The 26,665-nt window shown below is 32.9% G+C and overlaps 1 protein-coding gene and 1 long non-coding RNA gene across 2 annotated transcripts; one reads left to right on the forward strand and one right to left on the reverse strand.

The window, feature by feature from the left end:
• The first annotated feature begins 2,464 nt into the window (after nt 1–2,464).
• Nucleotides 2,465–3,439, forward strand: LOC144556421 (uncharacterized). The gene is made up of 3 exons (XR_013512384.1): nt 2,465–2,711; nt 2,825–2,914; nt 3,045–3,439. It is a non-coding gene; the product is annotated as an uncharacterized LOC144556421 (long non-coding RNA).
• Nucleotides 3,440–7,358: 3,919 nt separating this feature from the next.
• LOC144556451 (PHAF1 protein At3g51130) lies at nt 7,359–11,158 on the reverse strand. The gene is made up of 14 exons (XM_078304805.1): nt 10,848–11,158; nt 9,955–10,037; nt 9,764–9,838; nt 9,533–9,600; nt 9,296–9,401; nt 9,147–9,207; nt 8,859–9,031; nt 8,608–8,670; nt 8,452–8,499; nt 8,247–8,360; nt 8,062–8,161; nt 7,898–7,971; nt 7,704–7,808; nt 7,359–7,613 (listed from the first exon to the last, which is right to left on the reverse strand). The coding sequence occupies exons 1-14, from the start codon at nt 11,002–11,004 to the stop codon at nt 7,566–7,568; spliced, it is 1,275 nt and encodes a 424-aa protein (XP_078160931.1). The 5' UTR covers nt 11,005–11,158; the 3' UTR covers nt 7,359–7,565.
• Between the last annotated feature and the right edge of the window lie 15,507 nt (nt 11,159–26,665).

Genomic DNA, 26,665 nt, shown 5'->3' on the forward strand with positions numbered 1-26,665 from the left:
AGGCGGCCGTCTCCCCAACACATCTCTACTTTACTTCTCTCTCAATTCTTCTAGGTTTCTCTTTCGACAAAGAGTCTCATCTCTCTCGCCTCTATCTTGAGAGGAGAGGAAAATGAGAGAGAGAGGAGGGACCGGAGCTGAGCAGAGTCGATCGGAACCGAGAGTGCGGTATCATCAGAGCTCAGAGTGTTGAGTCTCTACGCCATCTCGATCGGAGCACAGGTGAGTAGTTACGGGTGTCGGAGCGCAATGGCGGTCGAAAAAACGGATATGATCGTAGAGAGCGATAAAGAAAGTTAATAAGGTAATTATGAGTGTATATAAATGAGATTAGAATATTAGAGTTATTTTAGAGTAGTTTGGAGAATTTTGTGAGAATAAAATAGTTGATTTAAGATTAGAGTCATTTGACTCGTTGTAATTTTTTTTTTATTAATGAAATTGTTAGTTGACATTAAAAGCCACTAATCTTTAAAAAAAAATCTCTAACAAATTACATTTCAAGCTTTGATTGTCATTTGTGAGTAGCGATGCTGCACTGTTATTTGTTCTATTAGATCCTCCACTGTGGTCAAAGGCGGAGCTCGCATGGATCAGGGGTAGGCAACCACCTACCTCTAAATTTTGAAAATTACCTATACATTCGTATAAAATTAGGTCATTGCCTACCCCTATTTCGGTCCATTGCCTACCCCTGTTGCGATTCTCTTTTAGTTGTGGCTTGATTTGGTTTTTTTTATGTCAATTTTGAATTTAACAAAACTCAATTATGTTGATTTGGAAAAGAAAGTAAACGGAGACTCTTTTGGAGAAGAAAGATAATTAGATACTTCTTTCTAAATAGACTTATTTTATTGGTCCATTACGTATAAAAATAGAAAAAATTATTTATTCACAGAGAACCAAGAGTATCTAGAAATTATTTGGGCCTTAACATTCAATTTCAGAGTTTTAGACCATTGTGCCTTACTATTTGACAATTTTAACATACAGTGAATCCATTTATTTTTAAACTATCACAAAAATTATCTTAATCACAAACTATAGTAAAAAAATTAATTTTTAACTTGATTTTTTTTATTAAATTGTCTAGAAAAAAAATTCTTTTTAAGAAAGAGTACATTGACAATTTTAATATTTTATTAAAAAATAAAAAATAATAATTTATTTTTTGCCTATCTCTAATAAAAATTCTGACTACGCCACTAGCTGTGACCTATAATTCTCTAAAAGTTCTGACACATTGTTCCCTCCAAATCACGAACTGTGCTACAAGGGACAAGGATCTCACACTGTCAGTGTGCTTCATGCTCACCATTGTGCTGATTAACGGTCTTCTTGTATGGAAAGTAATCTCCATTTTTTGATAGAGGTCCCTAGTTAGTAGTGAATGAACACCTCTGTAGCATGTGTTTGATTGTTTATGCCTTTGCTTTGAACAATACATATCTTCAGGGGCAGATTTAGAATTTTTGTCAGAAGAGAGCAATAAATATTGAATCAGATTTAAATAGCTAATCAGATTTAAATTCATTAACTAATTAAGCACTTGATAAAAAAATGCTTTAACTTTTACTTTTCAATACTCTAACTTGTAATTTCTAATTCTCTAACCTATAATTCTAATTACCAATGATAATTCAAAAAAATATATTTTAATTTTAATCATAAATTTAACTCGAATTACAAATTAAACATTCATAGGGGAGCAAAAATAATTTCAGAGAGAAATAAAATCGATCGGAACATTCAACTAAAACTCAAAATTCAGGAGAGAGACAAAGTTCCGCTCGGAACGTCCGCCCTTGCGCATCTATTTGCCAATTCTCATCCTTTTCTTTTCAAATTGTCAAGCGTTAAAATTATGTTGAGTGTTGCATATCATCCTAAATTAAAAATATACTAATAAAGAAACTAAACAAAGATGATAAATACGTGGAAACAAAAGGAAAAAATAAAGGAGGTAATTATAACTCGGTAAGAGATTCCACAGTGATGCCTTTATTTTAATATTTTATCATTTTTTTTTCTTGCATTTGCATTGGGTGTGGATCTAAAGGTTATTCGAGATAACTCTCTGTAATTTTAAATTTTTTAATTAAGTATATTGAAACATAGTTGAATTATAATTTCTTAAATTTTTTTATATAGTCAGTCTCTTTAATAAAATATTAAATATTTATTTGTAATCTAGTAATTGTTATTTTTTTAAGAAAATATTAAAAATTTACTTGTAGTCTAGAAATTGTAATCAAATATTCTTTTTAAATCTTTTAATACAGTTTAATTTCTCTTTATTTTGTGAGTGTGAAAATTTATGTTCAAATTTCACCGACTATATATTGTATGAGGAGGGTTCAAATGCCTCTATTTTTTGTGCATTCACCATGCCTTCATTTTTTAAAAACTTTAATAATTCAAGGTCATGAGTGGAAACGATTAGAGTGAATTAAGGTCACCAGAAATTAGGAGAGGGAAAAGAGTGCGACAGAGATCTTCTGTGGTGGGAAGATGTGTTTGAATTTGCAAATGGGATCCACACAGTTTTGACAACAGTCGAGAAGATATTGATCATAGATCAGATCTTGGTTACGATCATTTTCAAATGCAATCTTTGAACAAATCTGATCAACGCCTGACAGTGAGAGGAAATGCACGCAATCTATCCAGCATCCACGAAGAGAACGTGGAAAGACTATCCTTAGAAAACGGTAAGCTTGCTTTTATTATAGTTATACCAATATGTAACAGATATTTCCTACAACGATAAGCAATATGTTTAATCTGATCTTCTCTCATCAAGGATTAATATTGTGAAACACAGATATAACAGAAATGGTTTCACCACCATCACAACATGAGCGAATGGTGCAAAGCATCAATGCAAACTATGAACAGAACCATAACTCACGAAGTATGTACATATTGGAACATACAAACAATTCTTTCTACATCTCTTTCAAATAATTATAATACATAGTTTTAAAGCAATGCATTCATTTCATAGAACTTATGTTATAAATTTCTCTCTATTGATTGGACAGGAAAATATATGACTCCAGTTGATTTGGGGACTCCAAGTTGTATTTGTAAATATTGCGGAGCATATTACTGGTCTGCTGAAAAAACACTATGTAAGTCACAATACAATCTTTGTTGTAGACAAGATAGGGTTTGGATACCTTCCTTAAAAGAACCACCAGGCTTACTAGACAAACTATTAGGACCTTCAAAAGATCCTAGATCAAGTCAATTTAAAGAAAACATTAGAGCATACAGTTCCATGTTTGCTTTCACATCAATGGGAGTCAATATAGAATATAGACAACAAAATAAACGACGAATATGGCCCATATGTCTTCAGAGTATCCGGTCAGAATTGTCATCGAATTGGGTCAATCGTTCCACCTGAAGGTTCTCAACCAACATATGCGCAATTATACATGTATGACTGTTGAGATTTATGTTATGTTTATGCATTTATAGAAACTATAGGCATCTTTTGGTAAGAAAAGATTATAGAGATTTGATACCATATGTAAAATGTAACGCCTATATAGGCACAAAGAGAGCAACTGGGGACCATTAAATAAACAATCTCTCATAAATACTTGTCAGTTATCCCCGTACAAAAAAAAAATTTATTGTCCCCACACAACTAGGGACCATTAAATAAATAATCCCCTCACCCAATGATAAATACTTCTCAGACATAATGATATATATTTTATGCTACATGGATAAATACTTTATGTTACATGGATAAATACTTCTGGATAAATACTTCACGGACATAGCTGCAACTTTTAGTAAAACATCAATGATAAATACTTCTCAACCATAATGATAAATATTTTATGCTACATGGATAAATAATTTATGTCATATGGATAAATACTTCTCAGACATAACTGTAACTTTTAGTAAAACATCAATGATAAATACTTTTCAAGTATAATGATAAATATTTTATATTACATGGATAAGTACTTCTCAGACATAATTGCAACTTTCAATAAAACATCAATAATAAATATTTCTTAGACATAATGATAAATATTTTATGTTACATGGATAAATACTTCACAGACATAGCTACAACTTTTAGTAAAACATCAATGATAAATACTTCTTAAGTATAATGATAAATACTTTATGTTATATGGATAAGTACTTTATGTTACATGCATAAATACTTTATGTTACATGGATAAATATTTTATGTTAGCGGGAATTGTTATTAAAGGAAAGTATAATTAATGCAGGGATTGTTATTTTAGGACAATATAATTAATGCGGGTATTGTTATTAGAGGACATCATAATTAATGCATGGATTGTTATTAAATGACAGTCCAATTTAATGCGGGGATAAATGGAAATTATTAGCGGAACAAATTGGAGAATAAAGGCTGTTAAGGAAGTTAATATTGAGAAGAGAGAGTGTGGGAAAAAAGGAGAACAGGTGTGAGAAAATTAGTATAATTATTCTTTTTTAAAATAAGTAAACAGTCGTAGGTTATAACGTCCTTGGAGACACCATACAAATACCCATTCACGGAGAAAAGGAAAAAATAAATTGTATGCTGTTGATTAGAATTTTTTAGTGAATTAAGTAATGAATGTTTTTAATAATAATATGCTTGATTTTAGTAAATGAATATTTAGCTTTAGTTAGTTAAATTAAATTAGTAGTAGTTTTTAATTTTAATTGCTTGTTAATAGTGTAGAAATTTTAATGTATTAGCACGACACATGTTTCGGACACATCGAAATACATGTGATGTGTTTCCGACATGTCGTGTCATGTTCTGAACATGTGGAAACACGACATATATATATATATATCTGAAGTACGACATGTGTTGCCAACACATGTGACGTGTACCGTGTTTCAAACATGTCGTGTCATGTTCCTTCGAAGTACGACACAACACGTGTGTTGTGTTCTGGACATATCGAAACACATCACACGTTCAAAGCACATCATGACACAGTATCTGAGATAAACACAACACGTTTAATGACACAGCACGATTTATTAAGTCGTATAACTAAATATTCATTTGCTAAAAATCAGCATATTAATTATTACTAAAAAAATTAATTCAATCCATTAACTTAATCATCACATCATTACTTAAAAAAAAAATATTAACAGAATTAATTTTTCTTTTTCTTTTTCTCTATAAACAGGTAGGGACGGCAAAACCTAAAATTGTTTTCTTATTTTTAAAAAAATATTTCTACAGATCTCATTTTTATTTATTATTTTTTATTATTTCTTATCCATAAAAAACTCGGAAAATATATAGAAGCACACAGACAAAAAGGTAAAAATTGGGCCTAACACCAGATTTACTGCCGATTCTTTTCTTAATAAAAAAATAAAAAATAAAAATCGACAATAGGGTATAATTTCGTGAAATTCCGCTAGGGTTGCAAAAAAAAGCTTATAGCTCATAGCTTAATCATGACTCGCACTTGACTTGATCGCTAACAGATCGTTTGTTACTGGATTAAGATATTAACAAGCCAATTTGTCACTAGTTCAGTTCAAAATTAACGAGTTCAAGTTGAAGCCTAGCTTGCTCGTCAGCTCACGAGCTAGCTTGACTAGACATCAATTTGTGAATTTGTATGAATTTGTGTGTATTTTATAATATATAGCTCGGTTTAGCTCGATTCAGCTCATTCCAAAAAGTTTATAAAATGTATTTTCTTTTTAAAACAAGATCTAGCCAAACTCAACGAACCAGCTTAGTCTAAATCGTGACGATTTCAAGATGAGATTTCAACTCAGACCTCCAAAACCAACTTGCTCATGACTCAAACGAGCAAACTCGTGATGAGTTCAAGCTGAACTCGCTCATTGCCACCCCTAATTACTGGCAGTTTCATACAAAGTTTGGCTAGTATAACATCAGTGTCATTTCAACTTATATAACACCAACTCTAAAATCTATCAAATTGACTTCAAACGGTGAATCCAAACCGTTCAAACCGATCTACTTCATTAGTTGTGCGTTTACATGCAAAATTTATAACTTTTCAAATTTATTTAGTATTAAGTCAAGCGGTCAAATGTGTTAGTTTTTAAGTTAATTTTAATGCATTAATTTTTCAATATTTTTACCGCTTGATTCGATACTAAAATAACTCGAAAATATAAAAAATTTGTATGTAAATGCATCACTCATAATGTAAATCGGTTTGAACGGTTTGGATTAGTCGTTCGAAGTCGATTTGATAGGTTTTAGAGTTGGTGTTATATAGGCTGAAATGACACTGATGTTATACTAGCCAAACTCTTTCATACATAAATAAAAAAAAAAAAAACTTTGACGTTGTTGCTCATTATCTTTCAGATCCTCTCCAGTTTGTACACACTCACTCTCTCCAATGTCAACTACCTCTTGACCTTCTTCTACAATCTCTTCTATTAGATAGTACTCTTCTTCATCATCTCCTATTTCAAGGTCTTCTTCTTCTAATTGTTTTGCTTTCCCTTCTCATCAGAGAGATTCAGTGTCATTTACTCTTTCCAATGCAAGGTTCGGGATATCTCCAATTGCTTCACCTCTATTTAGTTAATTCCGAGACTGGTTTTGTTATGTTTTGGATTATATTATATGGAGAGTAACCTCCAGTACAGATCTGAATGGACTATAACGGTCTTCCTATATTTCAAAATTTCACAGAATTTGGCCCCAAAAGACTTAGTACATCCTGGAGCAATGAGAGATAGCTCTGTTCCTAAATTAAGGCCGTTGCCGGAAATGAATTTGAAAGATAAATAAATCCAACTGATAGCCTCTATCAGTTCTTTCAAAAAAAAAAAAGAAAGATAAATAAATCCACGCACCAAGGTTGCAGATTTTTTTTTCAAATTATAAAACCTCTCATCAATTTCCAATGATATCTATGATTTCAGTTTTATAGTGAGAATAATAGTGTCAATTAGCCAATATACACAGATAAAAATAAGATGTCTGATTTTTCAAACATTTCTTAGCTTTCTCCGTTTATTTGTCTTATTCAATTCAAATCTCCCGCTCATATTTTGTTCCTCGCATAAAAAAAATTAACAGGATTTACACTTCTGAATATTTTACACAAAACTCCATAGGACTGCAGCTTGTTCATGGATGAACCATGAATGATTGTATTATCATGGACGCAAATAACCATTTTTACTGTTTAAATTACCACTCTTAGAACTGTTGGGTTAAATTTTATTCAATTATTTTATATTTAAACCGCCGTTTATTTATTGCTAGGATCATTTTGCTACCATGTTCATCTCTACATTCTAAGCATGAACCCATATACAGAATGAAGGTGTTCAAAGATAAGAGATTTGTACAACTAACGCTTAAATGTACAAGAGACATGAATAAAGAACAGTTTCTTTACAATGTACATATATACAACAGGCAGATAAAATGGCGATACTAAAAACAAGCAGCATCAACAGCTAAAATATAAGCCATGCATATTCTGACATAACATGAGAAGGTTATAACAATACGTAATCGACAATTATAACATTGGCCATAAGACACCTCATGATTGGAACAGAGTTACAGTAGCAATGTATCCATTTTTCATCACCTGACAGTTGCAAGAAAGCACAGGTGTTATTTCCAATGGCAAATGTAAAAATTTAAGGCTATGGAAGTGTAAAATATATACCAGTTTTACCTCAAAAGCTATGTTCTGGTAACCATAGACAAATGTTGGCCCAAATGGGTTGTTCATAGAACCTTGGGTCTGAATCGCAGCACGACCACCATCCCCTAGTATCTCCTGAAATACGAAAAGGTTGAAGATCTTTGATGTATAATTTGGGGGGGAAATGAAAAAAATATATTAAGCGCATATGTGATACAGTTAACCTTCACTTGATCCCATTTGGTGCTTGGGGTGATACAATTCTTGGTTCTAGTGCCTGGCTGGACAGCTCCTTCAGCTGAAAATTAATGAAAAAACAAGAATCAAAATTCCTGAAATTTCATCAAAATGGAGAAAAGAAGTTATCACACATAAGACTACTACTAACTTTCGGCATCATATATGACATAGTTACACTTCATGTAGGAGTTAAAATCAGAGTGCCCCGGGAAATTTGTGTGCAACACAAACTTCTTTATCTTGTGAGTCTGCAATCTCAAAATAATGATATCAGCTTATTAGTTATCTTATATTAAATAATTTCTCATCATGCATGGTGGTGTAAAACAGTACCTGACCGTCAAATAAAATGTCAATGCCACGAGAAAAATAATTGTAGAAATAATCTCCACATAGAGTTGTTCTTGGTCTAGGATCTGAGGCAGAATGTATCACCATTTGGTCAACCTAATTATGGAAGATGGGTAAACAAAAACAGAAATATCACAAAAAGAAAGGAAACAGAAATATCACAAAAAGGAAAAAGAGTAAAGTATACCTGCTTTTGATGGATCCCACAAGGACGTCCCAGCTCAGTCCATATATCCTGAAAATAAAATTGTGAGTAAAAAGTAAAAACCGACAACAAATGCAATCACAAGATTTTACTGCTGATAAAATTATGGAAAACAGTAAAAACCACATGCACACTTACCTGGGGTGAGGCAGCAAAAGGAATATGCTGACCACCAACAGTAAACCATATCCCATCTCCAAGCTGAAAATTAAAAAGGAAGCACAACATACAAATCAACATAACAAAACTACCAAGTACTAGCATAAGTTGCAATACTTCTTCAACATAACAAAACTACCAACATACAGGCAGTACTTCTTTTTTCATCCTTCTAAGTTGAAAAAAAAAATGAGGTCACTAAGTTTGCCCAATAGGAGAGAGAACTAGACCTTTGCATGAACCTCTTCCATGTAAAGGCTGCCAGTTGGCAAAGGCGGGACCACTGCCTTATCCATTGAGGATCCAACCCCAACCTTTCCATCTGACGACCCATCAAAAATAGATACACGGCAAGTGACAGGTGTTGTCCCGTCAGGGAACTCTAGAGGTAGTTCTGCTAGTACTGCAAATCAAAATTGCAAAACCAAGATTTGATAGCTTAAGTAAAAAAATACTTTACAACACTCAATTACATGGAAATGTTTAGGAGCTGGGAAATTGGGATTTTCATGACTTACCTTCCCCTTTATTGAAGAAGTTTGTATATTGACCAGGAATTGGAAAAGCAAAAGATAATCCCTGGTATATGGCAATAAATTAAAATCAGAATAAAAAACAAAGGAAATTGTTTAACTATGCAAGTATAAGTATACATTAAGTTACATACAGGGTAAAAGAGAGTATATATTCCTCTTTCGCTGTCATAAATTCCAGGGAATGTGGGGCCAAAGAGAGCATATACCGCTACAAAGGTTGCTAATGTCGAGGGCCCACTAGAAAGAGAAAATAACACATGGTTAAAGACAAAAAAAGTATTAATCCATATCCTGATATAATTATAAACAATTTTTGTCATCTGAAATAATATGTTATGAATTGGAGGAAAATGTTAAAGATTACTAACCCAATCAAGTTAGTTGCATAACGCATTTGCAATCTTTTTACATCATATATCTCAATTAACCGTAGTCTCTGAAAAGAATTAAGAAGCAAAGATTATTTAAGTAGCAAGCATATAATGGAAAATCTTGAGAATTTTTCAATTTATACTTGATGAACATACAACGTCAGTACAAAGATGCTGATATTTACATGCACATGTCATTTTCCATTGCAATTTACAGCATTACAGTACCTGTGACCAAGGATCAAACCGAAGGTGAAAACCATGATCTGGAAAGCTTATCACCATATCCAGCTTTAAAGGCTCCTAAAAGAATTGAATATAATAATAAGTTATTGGGAAAAAGAAGTCGGAAGGAAACAAACTTTCACAATTTTTTTATGATAAGATACTAAAAAGAACTAAAACACAAGTAAACAAACCTCATCAAGGTATTTAACATGGACTACATCATAGATATTGGGTTGATGCTCAATCTGTGCAAATGCTTCAGAAATAGGCATCCCTGCACCAAAATAACACCCATAAATGTTACAGCACAAGTAAGTCACAGCAATTATTACACCAGATGGCAGATGCATAAGAAGCGAATTAACTACAATAATTTGTCTTAACTAAGTTCCGAATACCAACAACTGAAAACACTTGACCTCGCAGTAGGATAATTAAATATAATTTTGAATAATACAAGGTCGGCTAATTTAATCCTAGTCAAACCAAGAGAGTGAATCTATGGCTAGACAGAAGAACATAACTGTGAAATTTATAGTGGCAGAAATGTCAATTTTGAAGAAGTTTTAGGGGCTCTCAATCAATATTTACATTCCGTAGGCAGCCGAGATGATTTAGTTTTCAGTTTGCAATAGTTAATGGAGTTTGTTCAGTTGAACAACAAAAAGATCCAACAGCTGTACAAATTGCAAGCTGCTTCTCCTTTTTCAGGTACTACAATGACATAATTTCATTTTTGTTAACACAATTAAGTACAGCACTGGCGCTTACTAAATTACATAGAACTTGAAAGATATAACGCTTTCTACTCCAAAACGTAACTAGTAACGGTTTTATACTTTACCCACAAATTGAATTTCCATTTCCACACAGGGTCCCAACTCAGCATGCACAAAACATCAGAGAATAGAGAAGAAGAAAAAAAGAGGGAGACTATGTGGAAATTTTCAAGTCAAAATTTTTCCTCTCAGTTCCCTCAATTTCTCTAATTTTGCCCATTCTTTTACTTAAAACCAAAGATCATACTAATCTCTATTTCGCTATATCACAAATCATTTTACAAAGCATGAGAACAACATCATACCAAGAGAAAACGGGCCGATGCCCTGGCCGGGGCGAAGGTCGAGAGTGATTGCTCCCATGGCCGTGCCTTCGCACCTCCGCCTGACTGCCGCCGCCGTAGCGGGGCCCATCGCCGCGCCACCGCCACCGGCGTTACCTGCCCTCTGGTATTGTTGCATATCGCAGTGATCCGATCTCAATCAAATTAGGGAAACCTAGTTTTCTCGATCTCCTTTTGTTAGTTCCTGATCTATGGGCTCTAGCTTCGGGTTTCTCCCTAGGTTGCCTTCTTTCTCACCTCTTCGTGCTTGCGTCTCCCATTAATTATGCTTGAAGATTGTTTATGTCGAATTCACTGATGTTTTGTGTGATGAGTCATCAAACTCTGAAATACCGCATCATTTGTATTCGGCTCCGGACCGTCCGATCAGAATTCGGGCCAATCCGGTCCACGACTGTAATGTACGGGGCTTTTCGGCGGATTCAAATCGGACGGTCCAAATATAAACTCAAAATTTGAGTTAACTCAGAGGATTCGAATTCAGGTATGATTGGTACGTTTAAAGCGGGATCCACTTGTCAGCTAAGGAGCGAAAACTTAGGGAGTTTGCGCCAGAGAATTAATCCACCAGGTGAAGTTCGAATATGCACTGCGGATTAGCTGCAATAATGAACTAAATGTAGGGGTGAAAACGGAGCGGATACGGAGCGGATAATGCTGATACCATATCCGCATCCGTCGGATAATGAGCGGATACGGATACGGATAGTAAACGGATATCAAAATTCAAAACCAAATCCGCCTTAAACGGATACGGATACGGAACGGATAGTCCACGGATATAAAACGAATAATGGTCGGATAATTAAGATATATGAATTTCTAAGATACAAATATTAATTAAAAAATTAAGTATAATAAGTTGGTGGGAGATGGGGGTAATCTATTGATATAATATATAGAGTAAAGCTAGCGTGTGACATGCTCACCAAGAAAGTTTGGTGAGCATAACTCCAAAAGTATATCGGATCGACGTCAAATGTCAAATCCAAACCGTTGAAATCCATGTACTTCATGAGTGATGCATATATATGAAAAATTTTGAAAGTTTCGAGTTTATTTGCTACACGGTCAAGTGGTCAAAGAAATGAACATTTTATTATAAGTCATTTTATATATTCAATTTTTATTATTTCTTTGACCACTTGAGCGTGTAGCAAATAAACTTGAAACTTTCAAAATTTTGCATGTATATGCATCACTCATGAAATACATGGATTTCAACGGTTTGGATTTGGCATTTGACGTCGATCCGATATACTTTTGGAGTTATGCTCACCAAACTTTCTTGGTGAGCATGTCACACGCTAGCTTTACTCTAATATATATACAAAATAAAGAAATAGTAACAAAATGTAATGTGGTGTAGTGGTTTGGAGTTTAATCACTAGGCTCTTGGGATAAAGGGGCTGGGTTCGAATCCTGCCAAGAGCAAAAACTATTTCTTTTAACTCTGAGAGAGTGAGAGGTGAGTTCGCGGGTCTGACATTGCGGGTAGCGGGTCCGACGAAGTTCAATTTCTCAGCGGGTCGGGTCTGTAGCGCTGAGAGTTCGGATGAACCGGATATCCGATCCGTTTACCATCCTTGACCCGTATCCGTATCCGTATCCGGCACTTCACTGTAATTCAAAATTATCTGGATTCGTATCCGCATATTATCCGATCCGTTTAATTCGGATACGGATAGCAACCGGATTCGGATCGGATAATCCGGCTCCGTTTACACCCCTAACTAAATGTCTAAATCGCTTCTAATTCTAATCTAAACGCTTTAGTTAGGACTTGGTCACTTGGGAGTTGGCCAGTTGGGAGTTCAAAAGACAAGAAAAATTGCTTCTAATTCTAATGGGGCTATTCGGCTGGACAAGATTAAGCCTCCTTAAGGCTAAAGGAGCCTCCTTTAGCTTCCTTAGCCGCTTAATCATGCCGAACACCGGTTCCTTAGCACGGATTAAGCTTACCTCCTTTAGCCTCCTTTTGCCCAGATCTTAATCCGCTGCCCATTTCTTAAGGCACCTTCCCCCCTCCTTTAGCTTCCTTAATCCGTTGACCCTTCCTTTAGCTTACCGAACACTGATTCCTTAAGCTTCCTTAGGACTTAATCCTAACTAGGATTAAGGGGTGTTGCCGAACAACCCCAATGTAAACACACAGGCACAGCCAATCAAAACGTTTTCGGTAGAAAACATGTTACGAAGAGCGTGTAGTTTGTCGTGTGGTGTACATTTATTAGTCCATCTAAGAACTTCAATACAGATAAGCCACGACAGAGCTCATAGAATATCTGACTACTCAGAAGCATAGTGACAAACAAAAACTTCAGATTTGGTTCAACAAATTTAAAAATTCGTGATTCAGATATGATTCAGAAATTATTCGATATACTAAGTAAGCCAAAAAAAAAAATCTCCAATGAAACTCCAGCAAAAAAAAATAAAAAATAAAAATTTGATGGTTTTTCACGTTTTTCTCACAAATAATGTGTCTCGCGTTTTATACACATTCAATAAAACATATTATAAATTTTTTTGCATTTTATTCAGAATTCAATTCAAAAACATAAAAAAAAAAAAAAAAAAACGTTTTATACATGAATTATACTCGAATCATGTCAATATGCTGAGAAGAGGGTCAGGAGTGCTGACGCCTGGCGTGTCATGCTCTTAATTAGAAATTCACATCCCCTTAGAGTATTAACAATACCCGGGTCGGGTATACCCGACCATACCCGCCCGTGCCCGCCGCCCGGGGTACCCGTGCCCGAGCCCGGGTATGGGTCGGGTACTCGGGTACGCGGGTACGGGCAAAAAAAGAACCGGACGGGCTTTTTTGGACCCATACCCGACTATACCCTACCCGAGTTTACCCGTACCCGACCTTACCCGTACCCGACTTTACCCTACCCGGATACCCGTCTACCCTTACCCGTACCCGTACCCTTATACCCGACCCAAATTCAAACCCCAAATTCAAATTCCCCCCCAAACCCTTAATTTCTATTTTTAAAAATCTGTTTTTTAATTTCTGTTTTTAAAATTCTGTTTTTATTTCTGTTTTTTAATTTCTATTTTTTAATTTCTGTTTTTAAATTTCTGTTTTTAAATTTCTGTTTTTATTTATGTTTTTATTTCTGTTTTATTTCTGTTTTTAATTTCTGTTTTTTCATTTCTGTTTTTTCATTTCTGTTTTTAAATTTCTGTTATTAAAATTCTGTTTTTTAATTTCTGCTTTTTAATTTCTGTTTTTAAAATTCTGTTTTTATTTCTGTTTTTTAATTTCTGTGTTTAATTTCTGTTTTTTAATTTCTGGTTTTAAAATTCAGTTTTTAATTTCTGTTTATTAATTTCTGTTTTTAAAATTCTGTTTTAATTTCTGTTTTTTTTATTTATATTTTATTGTTTTCAAGTAAAAAAAACACATAACAAAAAAAAAATATATCAGGAAAGAAAACGGAAAAAAATGAAAAAAAACGAAAAAAAAAACGAGAAAAAAAACAGAAAAAAAGCAAAAAAAAAAAAAAAAAATACCCGTACCCGCCCTACCCGTCAAGGGTACACGGGTACGGGTATAGGACGGGTAGGGTATGGTTTTTGAAAAATATACCCGTCATACCCGTACTCGTATACCTTTGTACCCGTCCTACCCGTACCCAAGACGTACCCGTACCCGTCCCGGGTATACCCGGGGTACCCGTACGGGCCGTACCCGCCCTTGTATTAATACACTACATCCCCTCAGGTTACCTGATTACAATTGAATTTGACAGTCTGAAATTGGAATTCACATCCCCAGCAGGCACCGGCTGTTTGTGAAAGGGTCCCACCACTGGGCATGAGAAGTACTTCTTCAGATTATATACGGCGTAATAATCAACACGAATGTATGGTACGATATGATAAGTCGTCAGATGCCTAATTTAATTCGCTGATTTAGAGTTCATACGGACACCACCACACGGATCAAATAAAATTAACCTGAAACAGTGGTTTGTTGTGTTTCTCTTATATAGTGAATGAAAAACGTGATGTATGTGTCATCAAAATAATACAAAAAGAAAATCAGGTCACGTAACATAATATGATCAAAATATTATTATTATATTCAAATGCATATGTTTTGTTTATTCTTTCTATCTCTAATGATTTTTCTTCTAAAATATTTAGTGCTTTCATTTTAGCTTATTCTTTCTGTATCTAATGATTTTCCTTCAAAACTGTAGTAGTAAGTACTTGGAAGTTGTATTTTAATTACTTATCGATTATTAATTTTTGGCAATTCAAGTGGTTGAGATAAATTCTTAAAAAAAAAAAAATCAGTTGAGGAAAGAGGAATTATGAAAAAAATCCTGGTAGCTTCTGCCAAGGAAATTTTTTTAAGAAAAAAAGGAGGAAAGAGGAATTATTATATTTCAGAGATGTGACTATGCGAGGATTAAAAAATGAAAACTTTTGAAAAGTATTTATTAATATTATATTATTTTCATGAGATTTAAATATTTAATAGATAGATTATCCTCAAAATTCATTTATATGAAATTTGTCGCGCGAAGTTTTCAGGAAGAATTGCATAATTTATGTGAAGCTATCCACAACAGAGGCAAAATCTGAATAATTCAAAATATCTCCTCCAGACATTTGATTTCTAACCCAACGCGATTTCCTTCCAAATATCTGCTCCGGCCCAAAATCTGATTTTGGCCCAATTAAATTATATATGACGGAAACCCAGCGGCCCAAAATTCGATGGCATTCTCTTTGAAAACCAAGCCCTTCGGTATAATGGATTGATTGTTAATTAAATTAATTAGTCCGTTATTAGTAGGAAGATTGAATCTACCTGGGACCTCTTAGATTAGAATTGAATCTGGTTGGAACCGTTGGATCCGCATTAAGATTCTCACCGACAACTTCAGAATTCGTGCAGATTAAATGTTTACAAAACTTGATGCGAGTTGAACGATTCAAATGGGCATTAAACCGAATTTGAGTCCGATATCGTTCGACTGAGCATTAAACCGAATTTGAGTCCGATACCTATTAGACTGTTCCTGACTAGAATTCATATTGGCTGAAATCTTGAGAGAATTTTAGCGACCCTGAAATTTCTCTCCTCTCTCTTCTTTTTCTCGCCTGAATTTTTTAAAGAGAAAGAGAAGAGGGATTTCAGAGCTGCTGAATTTCTCTCATAATTTTAACAGATGCGAACTCTCCTTCTATTAGATATTTACATAAGAGAAACAAAATTAACCATCAATAAGAACTAAATATTCTCTCTTTCTAAAATCTTTAGCAGCGGCCGCTCAGTGGCTAACTACTCTTCTTGCTTTCCTTAATTAAACATTTTCTGGAATATATTCATTTTTGCAACCGCAAAACATGCATGTGACGCTTTTAAGATCAAATGAAATCATTACGGAGATCCACCAAATCTAGAACTATAAACTGCTTTACATATAAAATGGCAAAATGTCAAAATATACGGTTCTTGGCCGGTGAGAAGATTTTGTTCCTTAATTAAACAACATACTCTTTGGTATATATCCATGTGCTTAATAGCATGGTGACAAATGAATTATTCGGGTTCGGTTGGGCGAGATCAAAAATTCATGATTCGGGTATAATTCGGGAATGATTCAGAATTATCCGTATCAGAAGTCTCAGTCCTACAAGACAGCAAAAAAGCCAAAAAAAAAAATGTTCTAGGAAAAATTCAGAAAAAAATTCGCGAATAATTCGTAAAATTCAAAAAAAGTTTGTAAAATTCGCGAATTATTCTGGTTTAATTCGGTCAAAGTTCTGTCAACCGAATAATTCGGTGTTCGGTTCGGCATCACCAAAAAATTGAATTATTCATATTTAATTCGTGAATCTTGTGACTATGCTTAATACATATACAAAGTAATGTTAAGATATATTATTGTTATTAAAAAATTTTACAAATACACAACGGTACAAGAACTTTGCTTAAAATTTTCTGATAGATAAATTAATCACTTCGCTGATTATTTTTCCAAACATCTACACAAATACACAACGGTAAAAAAATAAAAGGAGTTCATATCAGAAAATAACATTTAACTATTTTTAACTATTTAGTTTTTTTTTTAAGTTGCAAGTCGATTATTTATTTTTTAGGTAAAAGTCCGTGCATATTACATCTAACTATTTTTATTTTAAGATAAAAAAAAATCAATTAGTTTAAGAGTAAGGCTTGAGTGCTTGGATAGCATAAGGTTATCCGTGCTACAGCCACAAAAACTTACGTATAAACTTCAAACTTCGATTTAAGTAGCTCAATAAATTGGTTATATAATAAACTTGTAGAATACTAATTTTTACTATTTTTAAATTTTTTTTACTTTTTTTATGATTTATGAAAGATGGCAAAAAATGCCTAAAAATAAAAGAAAATTGTTAATATTTTAGGCCATCTTTCATAAATCATAAAAAAAGTAAAAAAATTCCAAAAATAATAAAAATTAGTATTATACAAGTTTATTATATAATCAATTTATTTAAATACTTAAATCGAAATTTGAAGGTTATACAAAAGGTTTTTGAGACCTTAGCACGGATGACCTTATGCTATCCATAGCACCCAAGCCTTACTCTTAGTGAGTTTAAACTTTAAAGTTGTATTTTAGATGCTTCATCAATTATTAATTACTGGCAATTCATGTGGTTTTGATAAATTCCTCGAAAAAAATTGCAGATTTTCATTCGGTTGTGGACATCGGAATAAACTGAAAAAAAAAAAAAAATTGAACAATATTTCATTAATATTCTATTACTCATGAAATTTAATTGTGAAGTACCTACATGTTTTTTTTTTGGAAGAAGCATAGCTAATGTGATTATGCATGTGAAGCTACCAACAACAGAATCAAAATCCAAATGATTAAAAAAATTCTGCTCCAGCCGCTTAAATTGATTAACAGAAGAAGAAAAAATACCAGTCAATATTAACAGCTGAATATTTTATCTCTTTCTAAAATCCTTAGCAGCGGCTGCTTGTTAAGTGTCTAATTATTCTCTCTTGTTTTCTTTAATTAAACACTGTCTGGTATTAATTTTTGCAACCGCAAAACATGTGACTTTTAAGATCAAAAGAAAGCATATTGGAGATCCACCAAATCTACAAATTGCTTTGCATATAAAGAGGCTATCTACACTCTAGCATCTTTTAAATATTATTCTCAAAAATTGAACTTGTGATATCTCCGTAGAGAGACTAGTGTTTGGTAAATGCCCCCGGGGACCCAACCCGGACCGGTCCACCCGTGCCCGTGCCCGGACCGGACCGTGCCCGTGCCACGGGTATGCACGGGTACACGGGCACACGGGCACACGGGCACGGGTATTAAACGGGCCGGACCCGGTTTTTTGGAAAAATGCCCGTGAGAACCCGGACCCCCGTACCCGTAACCCGTACCCGTGACGCCCGTGCCCGTGAGCCCGTGCGCCCGTGCCCGTGCCCGTGCCCGTGACCGTGAGCCCGTGGCAGAAATTTTTTTTTTTTTTTTTTTTTTACTTTTGGTCTAAAATTCAAAATTTAAACTCAAATTCTCCCCCCCATTCCCCCCATGCCCCACATCCCCACTTTCTACCCGGACCCCTACCCATTTTTTTTTTTCAGATTTTTTTTTTTTTTTAATTCAAATTTTAATCCCTCCAAACAAAATTCTATAAATATACACCCATTCCTTACAAATTTTCACATCTCTCTCAATATTTTCATCTCTCATTCTCTCAATCTCAATCTCAATATTTTTATTATTCTCCAATTTTAATTTTATTGTCAAAAAAAATAGTTGTTAATTTAACAAATACGCAAACGGAAACGGAATTACGAAGGTATTCTCGGAGATTTTCTCGCGAAATTAAAAAGGTAACATTAATTTTTGTTAGATTACATTTTGTTAGATTAAATTTTGCTAGATTAAATTTTGTTAGATTGAAATATTGAATGTTAGATTTATTTTTGTAGAGTAATTTAAAAATTAAATTTGATGTTAGATTTATTTTTGTAGAAACAATTTAGAATTTAAATTGAATGTTAGATTTAGTTTATGTTAGATTTATTCAATGTTAAGTAATTAGATTTGTTATATTTATTGAATGTTAGATTTATTAAATTTGTCAAGTAATTAGATTTATAAGATTTATTTTATGTTAGATTTGTTAGATTTATTTAGTTTATATTAGATTTGTTAGATGTGTAGTAATTAGATTTGTTTTGAATATGTTAGATTTTATTTTTGAAATTCGGATTTATTTTTAATAGGTTAATGAAAGATGTTAGATTTATTTTTTTGAATATGTGAAGTAATTTGATTTGTTTTGAATAGATTAGATTTTATTTTTGAAATTCGGATTTATTTTTAATAGGTTAATGAAAGATGTTAGATTTATTTTTTTGAATATGTGAAGTAATTTGATTTGTTTTGAATAGATTAGATTTTATTTTTGAAATTCGGATTTATTTTTAATAGGTTAATCAAAGATGTTTTTTTTTCTGTTTTTTTTATTTCTATTTTCTTAATTCTGTTTTTTTTAATTCTGTTTTTGTTCTGTTATTTTTATTTCTGTTTTTTTATTTCTGATTTTTAAATTCTGTTTTATTAATTCTGTTTTTTTATTTCTGTTTTTTTTTTATTTCTGTTTTTTTTTATTTCTGTTTTTTTATTTCTGTTTTTTAAATTCTGTTTTTTAATTTCTGTTTTATCAATTCTCTTTTTTTATTTGATGCTGAAGAGCGCACGCAACATCTGCCTCAACAACAATCATCACCCGAAGCCAATACTGAAGAAAGCGGTACCGAGGTGCGGCACGAGGGCGAGGCTAATTCGGATTCAGACGGTGCAGAAGGGAGCGAACAATGGTATAGGAATGCGAACTTCTAGATATGTAGTGTCGGTATATATTTCTAACATCTTTAATTTTTATGGTTATTTTTTAAATAATAAATTTCTAAATATTTCAATTAGTTTTTAAATTATTCATTTTAACGAAAAATTACTAACAAAAAAGAAGTTAGAACTCTGCCTATGTTATTTTACATAGCCCAAAATAAAAGGAGGGTAACTTTTATTTTTTAATTTATTGTTTTAAAATAAGAGCTTAATTATTTTTAAAATAATTGATTTAAGAAATTTTTTATTTATATTTTATTATAACAAAAATTATTGAGTTCAAATATACAACCATGTCAAATGAGTTTAAATTGGCATGAATTTGAATTTATAATTTATTGGTTTTCAAAAAAAAAAACAGAAAAAAACAGCAAAAAAAAACAGCAAAAAAAACAGCAAAATAAAACAGAAAAAAAAAACAGCAAAAAAAAAACAGCAAAAAAAACAGAACAAAAAAAACAGAACCGAAAAACCGAACAGAAAAACCGAAAAAAACCAGAAACAAAAAACAGAAAAAAAAAACAGAAAAAAAAACAGAACAAAAAAAAACAGAACCAAAAAAACAGAACAAAAAAACAGAACAAAAAAACCGAAAAAAAAACCAGAAGAAAAAAAACAGAACAGAAAAACAGAAACAAAAAAAAAGAAAAAAAAAAAAAAAACCGGTCCGGACCCGGACCGGACCGGACCGCCCGGCCCCCGGTACCCGGACCGTCCTACCCCCGAACCCGTGACGGGCACGGGTATTAAACGGGCAGGGCAGGATTTTTGACAAAAAAACGCGTGACGCCCGGCCCGTTGTACCCGTGTGCCCGTGACGCCCGTGACCGTGGCTACCCGTGCCCGTGCCCGGATTTTGCCCGGACCGCCCGGCCCGGCCCGTTTACCAATCACTAAGAGAGACAATACTGATGCCACATCACTAAATCAGCAGTTCATAAAGAGGCCATGTTACTGTGCATTGTGCGGACTGGTCTGTATAATGGGTCAATATTTTTATTTTCAAAGTTTAAATAGTTAATATGAACCGTTCAACATAATTTTCATATAAAAATGTAATTGCAAACTAAAATTTACATTTTTTTACATTTCTTTTTTTTTTTTAAATAAGTAGAAAATCACTATTTTTGAATAGTCTAGAATTTGAAGATAAAGTTATTTTTTAACTATCCAAAAAAAAGAAAAAAAAATCTTTTTAAAATGTAAAATTTGATCTATAAGTACATTTTCATATGGAGATCATGTTAAACGAATTAGATCAACTGTTCTGACTTTATAAACGAAAATATTAATTCATAGTACAGACTAATCTGCGCTATGCATAGTATCATAGCCTCACTCAAATGTCAAAGTATTTGTAGGTGAGTGAGAAGTATTTGTTCCTTAAACACAGTACTCTTTAGTTTGTGCTTAATAGATATATAGAGTAATGTTAAGGACTAATCATTATGCAATTAAAAAAGCAGAATTTTGCATATAATATCATTGTTATTAATTGTCTTTACAAATATAGATAATTAGTTATTTAAAATAAATTTAGTTTTCATTATGTGCCGTTGTTAAATATGTATGCATACCAACTATCAAAATGCAATATATTAGAAACTAAAAACAAGTACCTTAATCAATGCTAAATATATAACAGTCAATATTGTAGGATTGACTCAAAACAAAAAAAAATTATATTCACACTTTATATCACAACTAATTAAATATTAAAATATGAATACAGGTAGAAATTTCAATGCAAAAAAAAAAAAAATGGAAAAATTAATATATATTAAATTTCCAAAACAATTGTTAGAATCGATATCGTTATCAAGCTAGGTTGTTAGTTTAAAATGTTCTCCAATTAATTTTAAATATCAGACGAACTAATTAAATAATTTGTGTTGATTACTAATTAATTGATCTTAATTAACATGATAACATATCTCTGAGACTCTGACGCTTGAATCATTGTTTTTGACTAATCATCCCATTGATTGATTAACAAAAATGGACATTTTTTCACTGCACTCAGATGAGAAGTTAACAACATATAAAACTACCTACCGGCTCTGATGTCCGGTAGCTAGGAGCCATCCGATTCACACTAAGATTTGTACAGATCAAATGTGTACAAATCTCAATGTTGATTGGACAACTCCAATATGATATTAGACAGAATTTGATCTCATGTCTGTCAAGAGACTGAATCCTCTGCCCCCCTAGGGGTAGGAAATTTCTGTCCCCAGAGTCACTGTCGGCGGGTCCCCAGTTCCAAAATTAACAGTGACCGACCTCCTTTAACAGTGACCGGCTCCAGCCGGCAGTAACTAAGAGGACGGGATTTTCCTACACCCGGGGAGCAGGTAATCTCCTTCCGTCCGTCAAAACCCAACCCCTCCATGTTGTAAATACACAGATTTACAAACTGTAATATTACCAGAACTACTGCACTTGATCCAAGAACAAAGTTTAAGGAGATGAAATCAAGGGTTACTTGACCCGGTATGATGTCCCCCAACAGAGGAGACATTATTGAAATTTTCTAAGAGCATGCATGGAAGCACATAATGGCTAATTGGCTATGACCAATGAGCAAACAGAGCAGCAAACAATCTTAGTTTGAAAGCCTCTGTGAATTAAATATAAAACAAAAAAATTAATAGCCTTTAATAATATAATTAAGGCTAGTTAGTTTGATATAATGTTATGCATGTGCTCCTCAAGTTGGAGTTAGTTAATAGATAATTAGTTCATGTTTATCAACTCTCATTAGCTTAATTGGCCAGATTAAGATATCATAATGATATAAAAATACACATCCCATGTGAGCAAAATGCTATGCCTAAATGCAACTAAACAACAAAAGTTAAAAAAAAAAAAGAGGTTTAGTATTATGTTAGATTATTTAAAGGCTGTTTTGAGCAAGCTGTCGATTGTCTTGTCTACATGTCTCTCCAATGTCTCCCACAAAGAGAAAAAATACATATATATATTAAAAGAGAGAAAAAAAATCTTGAGCTAGCAGAAATTAATGCACCGCCAGTTTTTCTTTTAGATTAGGTGGACAAGGATATCTTTTCATACTATAAAATAATCACACTTTTTCTCCATCTAGAATCACTCTTTCACTTTAGAAGTTTATCCTTGTGAATTTAGTCAATTTACCATGTGAATTATATATGCATATTATACGCTTGTGTTAAGGGTGAAAACGGTATGGATAATATTTGATTTGTATTTGAAAATTTAGATGTGGATATTTAATATTTGAATATGTGTGTGGATAAAGATATTGATATAATTTTACGTTTTAATTATCCATATCCAAATAGTAGATATACCATATATTTTAATAGAGGAGGGTTCAAATGCCTCTATGTTTTTGTGCCTCCATCATGCCTTCATCTCTCTCCATCATTTTCAAAGTTCAAACAGTCGATCCGAACCGCTCAACCTAACCTCTATACTAAAATATGTTTGGAGACCAAATTTTATATTTTTAGGAATTTTTTTTCTATTTTTTTAGATAGGTACAAAATCAGTAAATCTGAACCATCTAAAAATAGTATTTTTGTACCTATCTAAAAAAATAGTAAAAAAATTCATAAAAATATAAAATTTGGTCTCCAAACATATTTTAGTATGGAGGTTAGGTTGAGCGGTTCGGATCGACTGTTTGAACTTTGAAAATGATGGAGAAAGATGGAGACATGATGGAGGCACAAAAACATGGAGGCATTTGAACCCTCCTCATTTTAATATATATTATGAAAATTTTATGTTATTCACCATTATAATTAGATAAATATTACAAACTTTAATATTTTTTTATATTTTAATATTTTTTAATAAATATATGATTTAATTCGGATCCATATCCGTATCCGTCTGATATCCGCTCTGTATCTGTATCTGGAAAAAAATAATATATATATATATATATAGAGTTAGGCTGGGTGCTATGGATAGCATAGTGGCCTCCCGTGCTACGGCTCAATATTTAAGTTTTCAAAATCCAAACGGTCGATCCGAACCGTTCATCTTATTCTCCATATTAATATCTGCTTGGAGACCAAATTTTATAATTTTCTGAATTTTTTTACTATTTATTAAGCCACTTTGAAAATCGCTAATCCAACGGTTTTACTGTTTTGTGCAGCTACCGTTGGATCAACAATTTTGTAAAATACTTAATAAATAGTAAAAAAATTCAGAAAAATGTAAAATTTGGTCTCCAAGCAGATATTAATATGGAGAATAAGATGAACGGTTCGGATCGACCGTTTGAATTTTGAAAACTCGAATATTGAGCCGTAGCATAGATGCCTCTATGCTATCCATAGCACCCCAGCCTAACTCTATATATATATATGAATATGGTTTTACCACTATCCGCTCCGTTTTCACCCCTAGCTTGCGTACATGGATTTCTTTTTATACAGGCGGAATAGCACACAGACAGCTAATTAAACCTAGGCTGTGTACATGGATTTCTTTTTATACAGGCGAAATAGCACACAGACAGCTAATTTTAATTAGAAGATGTGATGTTGAAGAAAGCTAATTTAAGCATCTTGAAGCTCCAAGGTAGAAATGTTTCAAAGTGGGAGGAAAATAAAGAAACTTTTGGCTCTACCAATGTACATTTGAACAAATTTTAATGCTCCAGGAACCATAGTCATAAAAATTAATTTTATATTTTCAAAAACTAGAAAAAAAAAAATATGCAGACATGTTATTGTACTTATGAATTGATGGTATATTAAGTTTTTTCTTGTAATTTTAGCTTAATTTCAATATTAATTAAATACCGTTAAATATATTATGTTGTAAAATTGAAGTGTTTGATATATAAAAAATAGAACTTGTATCAAGTTTTATAAATTACTTTTGAAAAAAAAAATTGTCATAGTGTCAAGTTAATGTAGATTGGTTTGAGAAGAAGATAGTAGTAGCATTTATAAAACAGAAAAATTGATGTTTTTGGCTGGAACATCAACATACTGCAGCCAGGGGCGGATCTACTGTAGCACAGGTCCCCCTGGATTTTGAGTTTTAGTGGTGATCTATTGGTGCCCGATCAACTTTGTCCCTCTTTGAAAAAAAATTTGCCCCCCTCTGGATGTTTGATTTGTAATTCAGGTTAAATTTAGTGCTAAAATCAAAATAAATTTCTTGAATTATGATTGCTAATATTAATTATAAGTTATAGGATTAGAAATTATAAGTCGGGGACGGGGTATTAGAAAATATAAGTCAAAACATTATTTTTTTTATCGAGTATCCAATTAGTCAATGGATTTAAATCCAATAAACTATTTAAACCCGATTCAATATTTTTTTGCCCCCTGATGAAAATCCTGGGTCCGTCCCTGACTGCAGCTATTTTGTAAATATAGTATGCATAATAAACCATCTAATACATATGGCAAAGGCTTCTATGGACAAAATGACCTATTTGTAAAATGAACATATTTTTATTTTCAAAGTTCAAACAATCGATCCGAACTGTTCATCTTGTTCTCCATATTAATATGTGCATGGAGACCAAATTTTACATTTTTCTGAGTTTTTTTACTATTTATTAAGATGGGTACAAAAAATATCAAATTCAGATCATTGAATTTTGTACCCATCTTAATAAATAGTAAAAAAATTCAGAAAAATGTAAAATTTGGTCTCCAAGCACATATTAATATGGAGAACAAGATGAACGGTTTGGATTGACTGTTTGAACTTTGAAAATAAAAATATGTTCATTTTACAAATAGGTCCTTATGTCCATAGAAGCATCACTCAATACATATTTATGTATTAGATGTCGTATTGCAGGAATAGAATTAATGAAGCCGAAATTTTTTATTTATAGCACAAACAAACAAAAAATAAACCAAAGCATTATAAATTTGAGGGATTTCATATTTACTCGAACTGTAAAGTCAATCTGCAGCTTATTTATAAGGAAGATGCAGATTGGCTTAGAGGTCCCCAAAAGCACAAAAAATGCACTGTCAAATATATTTATATTTTGAGAGACCTCTAAGTCAATCTACGGCTCTCCATAAATGAGTCGCAAATTAGCTTTATGGCCCTGATAAATATAGAAATCCCTCGAATCTTTGTTGTTTTGGTTTATTTTTTAAAAGGGTATAAATAAAAATTTCGATAGAATGAAGTCATAAATATCCGGAATATTTAAAATATAAAACGTTCACTTTAAAATTTGTACATACTTATTAGTGCGTTGAATATACACACTTATCAATGCATATTTATTTAAAATAAGAATGAGGGTTGAATACTACATTCAGTGCTTTAAATAATCTTTTCTGGAAAAAAAAAAAAAAAAAAAAACAGTCTCATAATTAAACAAACAAAAAACGATCGATGTCCATGACCACGTGGCCCTACCGACCCATTTCTTCTCCTTTCCCATCCACATGTTCAGCACCATGATCCGAACGACCCGGTCCGGTTCAACCCGACCATATGTCCCGGTCCAAATCGGCTTCCAGTCCACTTGGCCCCACCTGTCTCGCCTTGAACGGACAGCGGCCTTTTTCCCTGCCACCCACACTGCCTACAAACCTCAGCTTCCTCCCTTTCCTCCAATTAATCTATTGTTTCAAATCAAAAGATGATATGGCTCTTCTGTCACCTCTTCCATGTTAGTATTCCTGTCGTGGTTCATTGACATTTGATACATGCCACAAAATCAAATTTAAGTGACCCGCCACACAATAGAAATATACCAATGAAATGTAGAACTTGGACACGTATTCACCTTGTGCCTGGATTCTCTCTCTAGCTTCTCCATACCTTCCGTTACAAGTCTCCAAAGGACTATAAAACACAAGTCTCTTTTGGTCACTTTCA

The sequence above is a fragment of the Carex rostrata genome, chromosome 7, assembly GCF_964058835.1.
Source record: "Carex rostrata chromosome 7, lpCarRost1.2, whole genome shotgun sequence".
Classification (NCBI taxonomy): domain Eukaryota; kingdom Viridiplantae; phylum Streptophyta; class Magnoliopsida; order Poales; family Cyperaceae; genus Carex; species Carex rostrata.